Consider the following 18777-nt stretch of genomic DNA (forward strand, 5'->3'; position numbering starts at 1 on the left):
TCTCACAGGACAGTATTTGTACCACTTGACGTGGTGTGTGTGTGTCGTGTAAGGAGCTGCTCAATCCGGATTATTTTAAACACGGAAACCACGGATTCAACCACTGCCCTGATTTGCAGGTGCTAAAAGAATAATTTGGTTGTCTTGATGTCTTGTTTTGTCGTCAAAATCCTTTTTTGTTGTTCTATGGAGCAAAGAAACACAGCCACAGTCAGATTAAGATGTTTTACAATAATATCACTATAGTCAGTTTAATTTTAGTCATACTTAATTCTAAGAATGACTCTATTTGGGCTAGTAGTCAGACTATTGTCTTAATCTGGTCAGAAGTTTGATACCTCAGAGTGGAAAAGGGCACAAAGTCGTATCTTCACACTTGAGGAGTTCTGAGGCTGCAACCGTTTTATTATGTCATGCTAGAAAACGGTGGGTAAATGTCGATCTGAAGATCACAATCTCAAGATCTTAAGTTTAGATACTGACGGATTCTGGTGGAACTTTAACGTCGGAGGGATTTTCTGCACACAGAAAAGTCAACGGCTCAAAGTAATATTTGACATATTTTACTCTGTAGAAGGCAACACGTTTATGACACACAACATCATCATCATCATCGATCACGGCAGAGGTGAAGCATCTCGCTCTTCTTCGGGGACGACTGAGCGAATCGTGTTTTTAAGACTCACTGAACAGCATTTCCGGTACAAAGACAAATATAATATCGAGGATAAAAAAACAAACAAACAGTCCCCTCGTTGCCGAGTCCGGCGCGTTTAGGCAAAAACGTGTGCACAAAAAAACCCTGAACATGGAACTGCTCCTCTGTGATGTGTGGACACAGAGGAAGACTTTAGCAGTTTAAAACAAAAAGGTCCAGTGTGTAGAATTCAGGTAGTAATGGATTCTTAATCTTGACCAGGAGTCGGCTCAGTTCTACAGAGGCAGCCACGTCGGACCTCCGCTGCTTCACCAATAAATGCTGCCAAATATTACATACTGTGCCTTTAATCATTGTTTACGTCTTGATTAATATGCAAGAATGCCTCAATACTGTTTAGTTCAATTTATTGAAAAAAGTTAAACTAAAAAGGTACTTCAGTCTCCACAACAGCTGTTTAAATCTCCACTTGTTGATGAAGACGGCGAAGAGCAGTTGAAAGGACGTTGAATTTTGATTTTCTTCATCAAACCTGGCATCTTTTTCTTATCTCTTGGTCCATTTGCACACTTTTTCTGAAGCGTTCAATAAATTCAATAAATGGAGTCCATACCGTTTATTGATCAAGGCCACGAGATAGAGAGATAACGCTGCTGAAAAGCCAGTAAATGGACTATTGAGTGACATGTTGAGTGGTTTTGGCGTGACTAAATATCGACTTGCATATCACCAGCAAGATCTTTCAGTCCTTTTTTCAGTTAGTCGGTGAACGACTTGTGTAAAACGGACGATTAAAAAGCAACAAGAAGATCACATGACAGGTAAAAAGTCTGCTTAGGTTTACTCAATACATTACAAGCACTAGCAAATATGATCTAGAGCACTGAGATACATGAATAAAATAATGTGCCTGACCATGAGAGGGAAAAAAAGGAAATCTCTTTCACAGCACTGATTTAAAATAAATGTTATGGGTCAAATGGATTTAACGGACAGCTCCAACAATGGCACAAACACCTAATCAAATCTAAGATCTCTTTGCAGCGTTATCTTGCTGTTAAACAGTCTTTTCCACCCTTATTAAACCGCTTACTCTCCCTGCACCAAAGTCCATACAGAAAATCAGTCTTCCGCTGCGTGATTTAGAAGGTTTGTGTCACTTACACGACTCAAAATGGAGATTTTCAAACACAGAAATGACATAAAAACACATTTGAACTTCCTGATTGAAGCAGCAAAACTGCTGGTTTTGTGAATGGGCTTTGGTGCAGGGGAAGTGAACGGTTCAGAAAGCGACATTAACTTCATTTTCAGGACAGAAAAGACTCACTAATGCTAAGATAAAGCTGGTGTAAGGTGTAGATTTCTGTTTGTTTTTGTCAGTTTTTATTCCGTTTTCCTGTGTTTCCATCCGCTAACTTGTTAGCACGACCAAACTTCAAAAATCCTCAACTTGACCTTTAAATTGTGAGACCAATTATAAAGGTCATTGTGTTTTGGTAATCTCAGTGGTAAACAACCTGACATTAGCATAAATGGTAAAAAAACAAACAAGAAACTTAAATTTAAAAGTTTGATTCTGTTGGAATTCGACTACAAAATGTCAATACTTTTTCAAAGCAGCAGGTGCAGGAGAATATTTTGGCAGTGACTCCCCCGCCCCGCGCTCCCCCCCCGCCCTCTACCCTCAGTGTTCGGCAGCATCAGGGCGAAAACAGCACGGACTTGATGTAGGTCACAGTCGTGAAGTTCAACAACATGTTCACGTGTTCGTTGGCCGGGAGCTCTTTCAGCATCACGGGCTGCTTCTGTTTCCCCACCCACCTCTTGCACTGGAGCGCGCTTTGCAGGTTCACCGTCCCGTCGCCGTCGCCCACAACCACCGTGGGCTCCACGTCGGGGAACTTGTTGGAGTACTGGAAGGCCTCGGACGTGTCCACGCCGGTGCCGTACAGGCAGTGCACGGCCACGCCCGGGGGCGTGAAGTCTTTGACCAGCGGCTCCGTGTCCTGACGCATCAGCCAGGCGTCCTCATAACCGATGTCGGAGAAGAGGCGCTTGTAGTCCTGGATTGTGTAGTTAGTGGTCGGCGTCTCAACCAGGACCTGAAGAGGGATTATTTTGACTGTTATATTTTCTTTCCCCCCCCTCCATCTGATAAAACACAAATGTTTAATGACAACAAATAATATCACTTCAGTCACCAGTTAGTGAACAACGCTAATGATCTGGTAAAACTTAGCCTTGATAATAAAAATCTCTTCAAAGTTAAACGAAATTATGAGATAAATCGAAATTACGAGATTAAAAAGTCCTAATTATGAGATAAGAAGTCGAAATTATGAGATAAAAAGTCATAATTATGAGATAAGTCAAAACTATGAGATAAAAAGTCAAAACTATGAGATAAAAAGTCAAAACCATGAGATAAAAAGTCATCTTTATGAGATAAGTAGAAATTATGAGATAAAAAGTCGAAATTATGAGATAAAAAGTCGAAATTATGAGTTAAAAAGTTGAAATTATGAGTTAAAAAGTCGAAATTATGAGTTAAAAAGTTGAAATTATGAGTTAAAAAGTTAAAAATTATGAGTTAAAAAGTCGGAATTATGAAATAAAAAGTCGAAATTATGACATAAAAAGTCATAATAATGAGATAAGAAGTCAAAATTGTGGGATAAAAAGTCAAAATTATGAGATAAAGTCATAATTATGCGATAAGAAATCGAAATTATGAGATAAAGTCAAAATGATGCGATAAAAAGTCATAATTATGAGATAAAAAAAGTTGAAATTATGAGATAAAAAAGTTGAAATTATGAGAAAAAAGTCAAACTATGAGATAAAAAGTCGGAATTATGAGATAAAAAGTCATAATTATGAGATAAGAAGTCGAAATTATGAGATAAGAAGTAGAAATTATGAGATAAGAAGTGCTCATGCGGCTCAATGGCAATGTTTATAATGGCCCCTTCATCCATCGCCTTGCTGACATCGTCCTTTAGTCTTTTAAACTTTAAAAGACTTAACGATTATGTTTAACATGCGATGTAACTAAAGTCACCTGTAATAGTTTCCTCATTTAAGATAGCACATTGTGAGCGTGGTTAGACCAGAAAAAGGGCCAATGCAAACATTGCTGTTAAGGTACATGCGCACATCTTATCTCATAATTGCGACTTTGTTATCTCAAAAGTTTGACTATACATGTTTCCCCGTGTTTACGTGGGTTTTCTCCAGATTCTACAGTTTCCTCCCTCAGACGCTCTAAATGAACCATAGATGTGGAGGATAAAGCGGTAGATAATGGATAAATGAACCAAACAGGAAATTAAAAATGAAGAAAAAACCTTTCTGACTTTGTCAGTATACCTCTAATTAGGTCCCATGAGGACCACTGGTCCCGACGTGACCAGTGTTTATGCCAGAAAAGATAACAAATACAAGAACACACCTGATCTTTGGTCCACGAGCTGGCATAAGGCAGCAGCCAGGAGGTGGAGACGGCAGAGCGTTGCTGGGAGCGAATCTTCAGCGGGCTAATCACCGGGATGCGGTTATTATCACCTGCAGACAGAGAAAGGAAACCAGAGAGAGACAGAGAAATGAAACTGGGCCTTACAGTTTCCAGAACCTGAACACCAGAGAGTTTCTCTGTAAATCTTTACAGAGTCTATACAAGACAAATAAGTCGCAGGTTCTTGTACCAGAGATGATGACGCGGAGGGTCTTGGCCACGCCGGCCCACGGCGCCCCCAGACTGATGAAAGCTTTGATGTATCGGTCTTTCCAGGCCTGAGGCTGCTGGTTGAGGAAGTACAGGGTGTACATGTTGCCCATGCTGTGAGCGATGAGCACCACGGGTCCCCCGGCTTTCTCTGCCATCTCCTCAATCATCTGCTGCAGCGCCAGGAAATACTCTTTGTTCTCATCTGGAAGTACAAACAGAGGCGATGAGACTTAGTGATAACTGTTGTTGTCGATGTTGTTATTCGACCTCTATTCAGTCTCCATTTAACATTGTATGAATGGTGCGTCCACATCTGAAAACAAGCTCTGCCATTTAATGCTATCAGACCTGACTGAGGGAGCGCCGGTGTGTATACAGCAGCAGAGCAGGGGACGGGCGGAGTCCAGAGGAAGCCTTCGGCTGATTGGCTTTGTGTAAACTCATTTGACAATGGTTCAAATGTAAACATTAACGTTTGCTAATATTATATATACATATACATGTATATGTATATGTATATGTATATATATATATATATATATACATACATACACACACACATATATACACGTATATATGTGTGTATATGTATATATATATACACACACACACATATATACACACACATATATACACGTATATATGTGTGTATATGTATATATATATATATATATATACACACACATATATACACACACATATATATACACACACATATATATACACACATACACATATATACATATATATATATATATACACATAATATTAGCAACATAAGAAGTAACAGTAGCTGCTTTGAGACATGCAGTGAAGCCTGGACATGTTAGCACGAGACGCTCTGGACATTTTCTTGGACGTCACTTGCTGGAAACCAAGTAGATAATCTGGCTAATCTCTGAATTGAGTGGGCACATTTCCATGACCAGTGTTAAAGCAGAACTATGCAGGATTTTTACCCTAATTTAACAGCTTCATGGTCATTGTGATGGTTAAAAACTCCCGCCGACCCGAAATCATCAGGGTCTTGTGTGTGTGTGAGTGTGTTTGTGTATGATTACTTGGGGCTTTCCTCCAATCATAAGGAGCTCCTCTGACGTCATCATCTCTGGTGTATCCCCAGTCCACCAGCGATTGTACAATAGTAAAAAAATACATCCCTAGGGAGAAGGACACACACAGAAAAGAAAAGAAATAAACATTCAGACACATTCAGATTACCAGCCACGTTGTTCAAATATGATTCAAATACGTCACCGACCAGATTGGAGGGTTCAGTATTCTTAAATACAAGTGACTTTCCTGTGAAATTGGCACAAACAAGTCATATTTTAGAGATGACTTGCTATTCAAAATGAGAATGTAAGACGATATAAGGGAAGACAGAATAGGAACAGATGCATTCAGAATCCAAAGCTATGGCAGGGAATTTAAACTGTACATGTCAGTGACCTCACAGCCAAAATAATCACACCTGAGAAACAACAATGGAAAAAAAAAATCAGATACGAGTCACTTCAGTGCGGTGATTTGAGCGTAACCAAACATTATGTGATTCTTGCCGACCATTCGGACTGAAGCTGCTTTCAGACGTTTTCAGGAGATGCTAACTTTGCTTTCCATGGTCTTTATTTGCAGTTTCTACTGATTCCATGCCTTCTGTCTAACATTGACCTGGATGAAAGAGAATCTTCACAGACTCCAATTCTATTGAATGTACAGTAAGGATGATTTGGCTGTTTGGGTTTCACACGTCGACTCACCCACGCTGCGTTTGCTGGGGTCCAGAAACTCCAGTGAAGACGTCTGTCCGAAACCAGGGACACGGATGTTGACACCTGGAGGGGACGAGGTGGTGTGTGTGGTCCGGTTGTAGATCAACCTGCATACGCATATACCACAAGGAGGATGCGATCAGTGTTAGTTCTGCATCTGTGGGGGAACCACATGACTTACACAACAGAAGTGAAATATATGGGAATAATCTCTTCAAACTGTACATCTGTGAAACTACCTATGAACGCTTTTCTCTGAAATACATCGTCGTGTGAGAACACAAGTGTCCTGTAATGATGTGCTGTGATGTGAAAACAGCTAGGTAGTTTAGTTTAGTTAGTTGGATTTATTTATCCATTATTTCTTTACCTTCGTTTACCAGAATTATTGAAGTTATTTTCAACAAATGACTTAAAAATCCTCTGTTATGTCAGATGTTCAGGTTCAGTCTCCCACAGCAAAGTGTATTTAACAAAGAAATCATACTATTGATACCAAAGAAAGTGAAATTTTCCTTCAGTGGGGCAGTTTACAAACTTCAAAACATGAATTTTTGTGTGTAATTCCTACAAGTTTTACACCAAGATTTTCATTAATTCAGAAAAATTCATTAATCGAGTCCTTGTTTGGTCCATAAAATGCCAAGAAACTGTTGATCAGTGTCTCTCAAACATGGAAATAAATGATGATGATGTTCTCAAATGTCCTGTTTTGTCCACAAACCAAAATCATTCCGTTTTAATCATTTATTTGTTATATGGAGCAAAGAAACCAGAAAATATTCAGATTTAAGAAGCTGAAAAAATCTGAGGACTCCTTTTAATTATAAAAAAACATTCAAACCGATCAATTGATTATAAAATGAGTTAAAAATGTAATTGATTAATAATCTATTAATTATTGCAATCCTGCATACGACACAAAATGTTCATGTTAAGAATCTGATGTTGTGTGTTTGTTGCCAGTCACATGCAATAGTATAATCAGCCACTTGTAAGTGAGTGTTGATCATAGTTTCCACAGTCTGCTCATGTTCCCTTCATTTCAAAACTAGAGCTCGCTGTTACTTAAGTTAACAGTCAGCACTCTTGTCTCAATCTTCTGACTGCACAACACCTTCAAACTTTCAGATATTGCAGTTTAGGGGAAATCTCATTTCCAGTGTAGAAAACCAGTATTTTGTTGCAGTGTTGACACCAACAAAACATACGATTAGATAAACCAGGTGAACGGCTAAAAAGAGGCTGGGGGGTGGGCAGTGCTATCTAACCCCCTGTATCCTCCTAGATGCTGTTGATACATGGAGGGTTCAAAAGTCAGTTTAGGCAGAGACTAATGATTCGAGTTCACAGAGGGTCACTGACCTCTTCTAACCTGCTCGCAATTGACATTTGGAATTCATAACAAGCCATGTCCCCCCCCCTTTTTTTAAAGGTGATACAGTGAGTTAGACCCCCCCTTCATCAAGAACCAGCTTGACACGCAGTTCAGTTTCCTTATCCATGGGCTGCCGGGTAATATCTCAGGAATATGTTTGAAGTGTTGCACGGCCTTTTCCTGCTCCGTTAACCCCTCGCTCCCTCCCTGCACCAAAGTCCATAGAGAAAATCTGCAATTTTACATCACAGCACACAGGAGTTGTTGCTCCGCTGTTGCCTCCGTTGCAAAGTGCAAATGTGTTATTTCGTGACTTTGGGGTTTGAAATCCTGCTCGGAATTACCAACGTGAAACAAAAACAGCAAGAATATGTCAGCAGTAGATCAGCTGCTGCTGTGTTCCAATCAGCTTAAAACGCTGATTTTCTCAATGGACTTTGGTACAGGAGAATGAGCTGTTTTCAAACTTCATTTTACATTAGGAATACACGGTCTAATGGCGAGATAAAGCAGCAAACATATTCTTTAGATATTGTAGGCTTAAGCAGGCATAGATTTTATTAGGTGAGCCTTTTGTTAAATTGACATATTCCGTTTTTCTTTGTTTTCCCACTGGGAGACGTGCTTTTGGAAAACCACACTTAGAAAATGATGAAGTACCTTGTGGAAAAACAGCGCACTTACCCTAACGTCATAAAAGCGAGTTACAATTGTGCCTTTTTTGTACGATGCCACAAACCTGGAAACTCCAACAACTAACCGTTTTAAAGATATGGTTCAGTATGTAAAGAGAGTAAAGAGTAAAGAGACTATGTAAACAGAAAGACTCCCACGTCATACCTGATGTTGTCAATCCAACAGTCTATGGCTACAGGGACCAGCAGCTCCAGGTTGAGCCACAGCGTGAAGAAGGTGTCAGTCTTCTTATAGCAGATGTAATGGACCACGCTGGGCTTATCCAGCTTTGCCTCCAACTGGTTTCCCAGATCCCCGGGAACTGAAACAAGCAGTACAGGCTGTACCTTATAACATATCAACTGTATGTACAGTATGTTGAATAAAGAGAATCAATAATCAAAGAGAGTTATAATTTCAGAGCAGCAGCTGTCCTTTGTTTTTATGATTTAAAAAGCCTGAAGAGAATCAATGAAAACCTGAGGTCTGCTTCCACTTTAGACCTTTAAGACCTTTTACATCAGGTCTTAAAACATGTATGTTTGCCAGAGATTTTAAGAAGAAATCTTGATTTCAATGCCTTGTGCCTTAAAACCACTTGTTTGAGAACCACTGTTTTAGGGATATTGCCTAAGTGTTTTCATCGTGAATCATCCACACCTCCTTCATGTGGGATTTTCCAGTGTTTTTTAGAAGACAATCACGTCACATGACCTTGGCAAAAACAATAAACAATCACCTCTAACACACCTTATTACCACAAGACCAACAAGTACAATGTTGGCAGACATAGTGGTTTTGTAAGACAACATTTTGCGGAAACAAAGAGATTTTTTGTGTGTAAAAATGCCCCTAACTGACTTCAAACTAAACCCCATTCAAAAATACATACGGCGTCTTCCCTGGGAGCAAATTTCGCCCCTCGGACGCGAGTCCATTTCATTGAAAACAATACAAACATATTCCACAATATCGAAATGTATATGGAATACTGCAAAGTAGCCTGGTAAACACGTGGTTCTGGGCTGCGTTTGCTGGTTGTCTTGACTTTTGACGTATGAATATAGCTGAAGCGACAGGCCAAACATTTTTAAAAGTGTAATTTTTAACAACATATCATGGTAGGTGTATGTAAGCCGAATTAAAGAACGGTAAATAAGTGATTTAACTAAGCTTGAACATTATGTCACTTTTGTATGTCGCTTGCAAAAAGCACGCATTTATATTGAATTTGTCAGATTTTAATGGGAGTTCGGTTTTACTTTCTCCATCGCCAAACTCCATTCAAAAATACAGCAATTTCAGGACGCCTTCCCCGGGAGCCGAGTTTTTTTGTTGTTTTTTTGAAAACAATGGGAAACGTTTTCGAACTTACGCAAACATATTGCATAATATAAAATGGTCTGCGTAATACAACAAGGTTGCCTGGTAAACACGTGGTTCGGCACTGACTTGCTGGCTGTCTTGACGTATGACTTTAGCTGAAACAACAGGCCAAACATTTTTTAAATGTCTAATTTTAATCGACACATATGACATTCAGGGAATGTGTGTGCAAGCCGAATTGAAGAAAGGTAAATACGTAATTTAACAACGTGGACACTAGGTAACTTTTGTAGGTCGTTTTATTGCAACAACCAGTTATATCCTAAATTTGTCAGAGTTGTATAGGAGTTTGGTTTTACTTTCCATCGCTAGCTGTTGGAGGGATGAGAAGAAACAAATACTTGCGCAATGATTTAGCAAATGATGACCAGGTAAACAAGGGAAGACAGTCAGTCAACACGGGAGACAAACACTTACTGAGGACCACGGGAGGTTTCGGTGGTTGACAGGACTTGCCGTCGCCGGGACATTTCTCCAGCGGTTTCGCGCTGCTGTGAGCCGCTGACAACAACAACAGCACACCGAGCAGAAGCAGCGAAGAGAGAGCGGTTATCCGGTGCCGACCCGCCATGGCTCCTCCTGACGTCTCATAGCCGGACAGCCATAATTGACTGTATGTGTGTGATTTGTTGTTTACTTCTTCCTCAGCTCGATGATGTTTATTGGTGACTAAGAAGGTGACGATCACGAGACTCTCATCAGAACGTAGACCTGCCCAGTGACGTAACCTCAGGCATCGAGGCACAAGTAGTCGATCTCAGATATAGTCGAACGGAGGCAACGACAAAGACAGACGCAGAACTGTAGGGGGCAGCATATTTTCAAACAACACTTTTCACAAAGCAAGCAACACTTTTTAAGAAGCAAACAACACTTTATGAATTAAGCGAACAAAAATGAACCGCCGTACTAAACTGTTTGACTACTCTGTACTTAAATATTGACAAAATCTTATTCCACAGATAGACCACAATAGTATGATGCCTTTAAACAGTTTTACAAAACCAAAACTCCATGAAAAAGGCATTTCTTTTACTATTGTGGTCAACAGGAAAATTGCTTTTTGGGCCACATGAATATTTTTGTTGCAGTACCACGAGTGGCCACTGATAAAAATAGCTGCTCTATCGACTTCTTATAATACACCCATGCACTTAGTGTACAGTCTGTTAGAATTTCTTGGAAGAAGCTTTTATTAATTTTATTAAAAGGTGCAGTGTGTAATATATGGCTAAAATTGCTTTTATTTGGCAGAAATTGAACATACAATATTCTCCCTTTAGGGATCCCCAGAGCCTCCATCTCAACCCCATCCCTCATATCCCTAATATGTAAGGTTTAATATTCTGGTATACAGATGGTCTACCGTGACCCTCCGGTACTTTGGTGTACTTTAATGAAAGCTAAACAAAAAGGGGGTATTAATATTTAATGCTTTATTAAACCTTCAAACTTGACATGTTTACAAAGCAATATACACTTGTTTTATATACACAATTTATCATTTTACATTCCTGGGGATGCAATTAGTTATTAGTATTGCCATATACTGTATGTCACCAATATTATTATCACACAACAGTACAATTGAAATATGCTTATATATGTTTTATCCATGTCAATATGTCTCATGTTCATATGTTTCTATAGTTATTTTATGGGCATTTATGTACATACCATATATTACATTTGCATATGGATGGGAAGGGGCGTTTGCAAGAGAGTGGGACATTTTCCTGAGCTGAATGTGAGGACACATTTGCTAGGACCATAGTCAAATTTCAGGATTTCAGACATCCTGTTGTCAACACGTCATATGTTAATAGGAACCTGCTTTTCTAACAGAGTTCAAAAATTAGTCCAAAGAAATGCCACTTTTTAAGAAAAATCTTAATATTAGTTGCTAACAACAGCTAATTGTTCAGTTGATGAACACCCATGAACTCTCTTGAAACAGCTCTGCAAACAAATATAGTAAATATTCAACAACTAAGTGTGCTACAGTAATATTTAACTTATTGATATATACATACATATATATATATATATATATAAATATAGACATATAAAAAATATATGTCTATATATATGTCTATATATATCTATATATATACTTACATAAACATCTAGTCCCCTCGATGTGATGCATAACCTTGTCTTTAGAAAACAACGAGATGAACATAATCTGGATTCTCCATTCAAATGTGTTTTTAATGCTTGTAACAGGGGAAACAGGGGTGTAGGGCTGAGCTGTCTTTCAACTTAAAAGGTTGTGAGTTGGATTCCCTGATTCGCTGGGCTACATGCCAATGTGTCCTTGGGTAATATTAAGTATATTACACCAAAGTTGCTGTGCCGGCAGCATGTGAATGGGTATGAAAGATAAGTGATATGCTGTATGAAAGTGTGAGTGAATGGGTGAATGGCAAAACTAGCGTAAACTAGACTAGAAAAGCACTATATAAATGCATACCATTTACCATTCAACAGGATTTGTGAAGTGAATTTGGCCGGTGGGGTGCAAGGAGGAGGATGAGGGGGTGCACGGTCAGGTTATCTGCATGTCCATATCAGCTTAAACCTGCTGAACTAACAAGTGTGCTAACATGTTGGAGCTATGTTATCCACATGAATTTTGTTTATTCAAAAATATAAAATATAATAAAAATCCAGCACTCCATGTGGTGTTTTTTTTGCTTTTCAAAACTGAATTCGTAAACTGCTATTTAGGTCCAGCTCTCATATCAACTTCTTGAGGTGTATCGGATTTGCCCTCCAGGATGTGCTGGATTTGGGTGAGCACCGTGTCGTGGAACACTATGTCAAGGTGGGGCAGCCCTCTGTACTCGGTGACGTGGACAGGCTTCTCCTGCTGCCCCACCCAACGTTTGCAGAGACTCGTGCTCCGGCTGTCCACCGTGTCATCCCCGTCGGCATAAACAAAGTCCACTGGGTCCACATTGGGAAACTGCTCATCGTAAATGTACGTTATGGGGGTCGGAAGCCCCACGCCGTACATACACCACACCTCTACGCCAGGTGGGTGGAGATCGCCAGTGAGGTTTTTAGTGTCATCCCACATGTACCTGAAACCAACAAGGGCCATTAATTGGTTATTAAATGGAGAGCAGCTAAACTTATGTGATCATTATTACTCATTTCTCTAGCTAGCTAGGGGTCTCTCGATCAAAACAATAACAGAAGACGTACAGTAGTCAGAAGATGCCACGACGAAGCTTGGAATCATGGGAATAGTTGTGTGGCAGTTGTAATCAATTATTGACAAATACACAAAATATAATGTGAAAAGGACGAGAACAAACTAGCTAACTCTGGGCCAGTACGCATTTTTTGTCAAATTGGGAACCATGGTCAACAACAGTATTCGACTTTGGGAAACAATGATGTCCTATCCCCAACATCTCTAACCTAACCCTTAACCCCGCTAGCTTTATATGCATGGTTCACATCTTCTGCTCCGTTTTTATGGTGTAATTTTGTGGTTTCAGCACCACATACTGGCCTGGCATATACACTACAGTGCTTAAAGTCGCTGTGAAAGGGTTTCTTGAAAGAGTGTTGTGATAAAGAAAAAGATCGTACTGCACTAATTATTTCCTTCCTCACTCTGATGTTTCATGGGGGCTTGCCGCAGAAGTTATGGCCGTCATATACAGTCGTATACAAATGTGGCGGCACGATAAAGAGGAGAGATTAAAGGTGTTTTTTTTTACCAGCCGTCCTCAAAACTGATGTCCCCGAAGAAGCGCTTGTAGTCCTGGTTTGTGTAGTTAAAGGTCGGCGTTGAGATTAACACGTGATCCTTTGGCCAGGTGATCTGAAAGGGGATCATCCAGGGATTGGTCGTCGTCATCCTCTGTTCCTCACGGATCTTGATGGTGGAAATCATTGGGATGCCATCATTCTCTCCTGCAGGGGAAAACAGCGACACCAAAAGTAAGAACTGATCATCTGATTCCACAGAGTTAAAAGCCCAGTGTACTGGAATCTAGTGGTATAACGGAAGACTCCTCCACTCACCCCTGTCTTACCCAAACCCTTAAAGGAACTACCATGGCCTTTACATACCACAAAGAATGTGAAACACTCTCCCACTCTTTCTCATAATTTTCTGGGTTTATGCACTCAGTTTATTATGTAGGCAAAGCTGTTCTTCTTCATTTCTGTAATAAGCTTCTGCTTTAAAGCCTGAAAACTGTGTTAAACAGAGGCGACCATTTTGTGGCCTCTGTTGAGGACATGTAAAAGGTTTATTTTAAGGCTACGAAAACATATACATTTTTAATTTAAAACATGTAAAAGTGTATTTCATTTCAGCCAATCTTCAAGGGGGTTTAATGTTCACTTGTGAAGCTTTGGATTCTTTAAATAACAACGACTACTGTTAATAAGGACATTCAGTCATTTGTAATACAGAGGGCAGAAATCCATTCATATTGTAAGTCTCTACTATTATATCGTACTCCACTCCAGGTGCTTTCCATTACCTGACGCCAAGACTCTGAGTGCCTTAACAGCGCCCCCCCATGGTGCTCCCAGGGAAATGAAGCCCCTGATGTACTTGTCCTTCCAGGCCTGAGGCTGGTGGTTGAGGAAGTAGAGGGTGTAGTGGCAGCCCATGCTGTGGCCCAGCAGGTAAACAGGATGCTGGTACTGCTCGTACATCTCCTCAACCAGGTCCTGCAGCTTTTTGAAATACTCCGCATTCTCGTCTGTGGGAGGAAAGGGCGGCAGCAGGGTTTGGGTCAACATTTGTGCGAAACATGAGGTTGGAGGAACTTTTCGTGTTTTCTGGCTGGCAATTGGCTGCTTATTTACAATTAAAGTTTATTGCCCTTCTCACATTTTCTCCTAATCTGATTCAGTTTGATGTTTCTCATGTCACTTACTTGGCGCTAATCTCCAGTCGTACGGTGCTGCTCGGACTGTCTCGTTTCGGACATAGCCCGCGTTGACCAGATGTTGCACCATTGTGTAAAAATAACCTGCAAAAAAAAAAAAAATTAAATAACTGTAGTGCTTTGGACAAAGTCCTATGTAGGCATTTCTGTCTCTTATATGACACATTGGCTTTCTATTAACATTTCTCTCATTTCTCACATATTTCTCTCACCAGCGAGTCTGTTGGAGTCAAGAAACTCGATGGGATAGGTCTGCCCAAATCCTGGCACTCGCACCTGCACTCCGGGTGAGTTGGATGACCGCCGTTCCGTCTTGTTGTAGACAAGTCTGGGACACGCACATGGAACACTCACATTAATCTAATTAGCCAAAAAAAACATCCTCTCATATGACTCAGTGGGGGGAATATACGTGTAAATAATCAAACTAATGATGGTGCATGCTGGTTCGCTGTCACACTGTCTTGACTAACATGAACTAAACACAAACATTGTTAATGGGCAACAATGTCACCCTTAAGAATCTAAACTCCAATATATGAGAACTGGAAATGTCTGATAAATGGGAACTTAATTTAGAAAATGGACATCATGTGCAACTGAAGTAGACCTGAAACTAGTGATAGAGAAGTGGAGGAGTGAGAAGACGGCTCGTTTTCCAATAGACAAAAAGAGGGTGAAAGGGAATACAGGACAGTTGACAAACATCACAAGGTCAGTCAGTGTCACCTCATGTTATCAATCCAGCAGTCTACACCTATGGGCATAAACATGTTGAGGTCAATCCACAGGGGGAACCAGTGTTCCGTTTTCTTGTAGCAAAACCAGCTGACCAGTTTGGGCTTGTCTAGCTTTGCTTCCAGGCGGTTCCCCAGGTTCCCTGGAACTGGACACATGAACACACACATGCATGCGTCACATCAGGTCCAGTGTGTGAGAATTATTGACATTTAATGGTAAGAATGCAGACTGTAACAGAGGACAAATCCCCACCCCCCCCTAAACCTTTCCCAACATGCGTCAGAGAGCAATAGTGGACTTCACATACCGGACAGAAAGTTCTTTTCTTTGTTAGCGCATTAAGCTAACACGTTTGCTAGTTTGTCCATTGGGGTTACTGTAGAAACATGGAGGCACAAGATGGCTGCCTCAGTAAAGCAAGGCCCTTACCTAAAGTACAAATGAAAGACTTGTTCTGAGGGTGGGAAGCCTGTCCTAAATGTTACACACTTTTAAAGTGTGGCCCGGTTGTATGAGGTACAGGGTCCAAAAAGGGCCCGAATTCGTGGAATTTTCAAAGACAGAGGGGCGGAGCATGAACTCTCAATCACATTTTGGCCCTTTGTGCCTAAAACCCTCAGCACGATAAGCTGGATAAGCAGAACACAAACAGTAGAATACAAGAGCAAATGTACACAGTAGACAGTGTCACTAATTGCCAAGAACAGCCTTTCAAAGTGCGATGATGCAGTTATCCACATTCTGATTCCCCTGATCCCCCCTGATTGGTTCTTATCAGTTGCAGCTGTGATTAAAACGCTCTGTTAACACTTACTTTCAGTTTCTGTTTTTTACGTCATTGTTGGTCTAATGAATTAAAATTAAATTAAAAATCCCTGCACTGACTTTTAAACATTCTCATTGGCAGTACAAGCCCAGTATACTACATTTAACGCATGCTCGTATGGATACAAGTGCTGCTTGTTCAGGATACCTCTTCTGACTCCTCACTTGGGTGGAGCTAACAGCTAAGCTAACAGGCTAGTCTGCAGAATTGTTCCTTACATTCTCATCTACAGTTGAGAACCTAAAATACCTCCATGAGTCGCTTTTCAGGTGTTTTGATGTCATTGGTTTCTTCTCAAGTGGAAAGTTTAGTTTGCTTGCTAGAAGGTATGGAGCATTCCATTTGTCTCCAACCTGACTGAATTCCACCTGAGTCCACACACCATGGCTAGCAACGCTCTACGCGGTATTTTGCACACGGAAACTGTGTAGCAACCGTGTACCATTAACTTCATGAGAAACAACTGTAAAAGTAGCCGACTTGGAATCCTATGTGAGGTTACTGGAGGTTGAGGTCGGCGGTGTTGTCCCTCAATACACCAGACTCCTCTGTTTAAATAGAAAGATTTCCCCGGTAGTTGTTGGAGACTCACCAACGTTTTTAGGATCGTTAAGTAGTTTTAACTTTTCTACAGTTCGGCTAGATTTGTGTGTGGGACGTCTCTTCCTGTGACGGCACTCAGTCTGGCCAATCATAGTACCTGGTATCAGGTACTATGCTAGTGGAAACGCTACTTAAACCGTGGCGAGGCGAGGTGAGGCGAGTAGAGCTGGGGGTAATACACCATAAGTGCCCTCTGCTGGACCATGCAGTAACTTCATAAAGCTACCATTATGGTATGGTTCGGTTTGGTACAGTACAGTATGGTTTGGAATGGAAAAGCCCTGGGTCAGGTAAACAGTGCCTTTACGTGGTAGGCGCGGTGTGGTCCGATGTCATACTGGTGTGATAATAACGTACAACAACATCGAATGCGACAACGGACAACAATGGAGGACATCCAGCAGCTTTATTTTTTCTACTCGGTTTATGGCTGTTTGTCTCAACAAGACGTCAAACTCTGTCTCTTTGCCTCGACCACGATGGAATCTCTGGAGTCAGTGATGGAGTCGTGACTTTTCCAGTGACGACACTCTCTGACCAATCAGTGGCCGGGATTCTGACAACGTCACAAATGGTACTATAAACAGTACTAGGTACCAGGTCCTATCGCTAATAGAAAAGCAAAAAAAAAGTCCCTTGCAAAGTTGAGCCGTGCCAGAACTGTGTAGTGGAAAAGCCCCATGTTTAAACCTCACAACCCGCACAAATTTCCTCATCGATACCAACAGCCGAGATTCATTTTAAAATCACATTTCCCTGTATCATTCACAATTGTTCAAGAGAGAATTGTAACACTGCATGTAAACAGCCCCCCCCCCATGCCCTGGGACCCCCATTCCCCTTTGAAACGCCTCTGCCCTGCTGCTCCAGTTCAGCGGTACTTACTGATAATGAGTGGCGGAGTGCTGTTGCTCGGGGTTCTGTGTTTGGCGCTGGGAGGAAAGACCACGTTGACGATCCAGAAACCTGAGGAGTGATGAAGCCCCAGCAGGAAGACGAGCAGCAGCACCGAGCAGAGGTGCACAACGGATCCCATACTTCCTTCAACCAGCTGGACTGTAGATCTGATCTGACTGCTGCTCCTGCTCCTGGAGAAGGAGGAGGAGGAGGAGGTTCAGGAGAGAAATAAACTGTATTATAAGCTGCTCTACAACTGTATCCACTCCTGAGCTGCAGAGAAAAACCTCTGAAATACTCACTTCACAATGATTCACTAAACCACTCACGCGGACAAACGGTCAAAGTAATGTGAGGACAAATAGAAAAGCGCTCAGCTGGCGGTTACTCATTGCCCTGGTATTGATTCTTCCAAATCACATCATCTATTTATCCACAAAAACAGACTGTGAATGATTGACGAACAGCAGCACTGAGGGGAGAAGATGTGTTTTTCTGACACACAGTAAACTTTCCCCAACGAGAAAATGACATTTGAATCAATATGTACAGGTTACGTCACTTTTAAAAATGTAGATACATATTCGCTTAACATTCGCGGCAAATGGAAAATGTACACATGTTTTATTTTTATTTTAAAGTTTAGTTCCCAAAAAAAGAATTTGAATTCAAATAAAAAGGTAAAATAGGATAAAACTTACCTCGCTTCACACATACGGTGAGTTTCATGGTGTTGCATTCACGCTCCCTGTAAAAACTCCACATTATTTGACCTATTTGTGCGGGACACTGCGGTGTTTTTGAAGCAAAAGCAATAATCAAAATTCAAATGGAAAACCAACATTAAAACACACAGACACAAATAATCGCATGTATAGGAAGATAATGCGCAAATACACACGCGAGTCTGTATGAGTCTCCACATGAAGTGAGCTCTTAAATTTAAATTGGTTTATGTTTTTGTTGTGACATTAAACATAGGCAGTAACGTGTTACATAAACTACTGTATACGTTTTATGTATTTCCTTCACAGTTCACTGGGATGAAGAGGGGGGACAACGAAAAACTCCCACATTTGTGACGTTACGTGAAGGCATCGTCGCCTCTTGTCGTTGCCATGGATACAGCCAGAGCGGCGACGCTGTCGGATTCTTAATCACAGCAGCAGGTAAACTGACTAATACG

The 18777-nt window shown here is 40.8% G+C and overlaps 2 protein-coding genes across 3 annotated transcripts; both read right to left on the reverse strand.

Annotated features, from left to right (window-relative positions):
- Positions 1-547: 547 nt before the first annotated feature.
- Positions 548-10335, reverse strand: pla2g15 (phospholipase A2, group XV). Its single transcript, XM_044036760.1, has 7 exons — positions 10020-10335; positions 8382-8538; positions 6152-6270; positions 5450-5548; positions 4366-4590; positions 4113-4225; positions 548-2763 (listed from the first exon to the last, which is right to left on the reverse strand). The coding sequence occupies exons 1-7, from the start codon at positions 10171-10173 to the stop codon at positions 2362-2364; spliced, it is 1269 nt and encodes a 422-aa protein (XP_043892695.1). The 5' UTR covers positions 10174-10335; the 3' UTR covers positions 548-2361.
- Positions 10336-11023: 688 nt separating this feature from the next.
- lcat (lecithin-cholesterol acyltransferase) lies at positions 11024-18565 on the reverse strand. Of its 2 annotated transcripts, none has more exons than XM_044035354.1 (8): positions 18293-18565; positions 17580-17782; positions 15254-15410; positions 14737-14852; positions 14513-14608; positions 14111-14335; positions 13337-13532; positions 11024-12688 (listed from the first exon to the last, which is right to left on the reverse strand). In XM_044035354.1, exons 1-8 carry the CDS (start codon positions 18328-18330, stop codon positions 12325-12327), a joined length of 1395 nt encoding a protein of 464 aa, XP_043891289.1. In that variant the 5' UTR covers positions 18331-18565; the 3' UTR covers positions 11024-12324. The 2 variants fall into 2 exon arrangements, with proteins under 2 accessions (XP_043891289.1, XP_043891290.1); XM_044035355.1 differs by lacking the exon at positions 18293-18565 and adding an exon at positions 17894-18001.
- Between the last annotated feature and the right edge of the window lie 212 nt (positions 18566-18777).

This window comes from Solea senegalensis, linkage group LG10 (genome assembly GCF_019176455.1).
Source record: "Solea senegalensis isolate Sse05_10M linkage group LG10, IFAPA_SoseM_1, whole genome shotgun sequence".
In the NCBI taxonomy this organism is placed as follows: domain Eukaryota; kingdom Metazoa; phylum Chordata; class Actinopteri; order Pleuronectiformes; family Soleidae; genus Solea; species Solea senegalensis.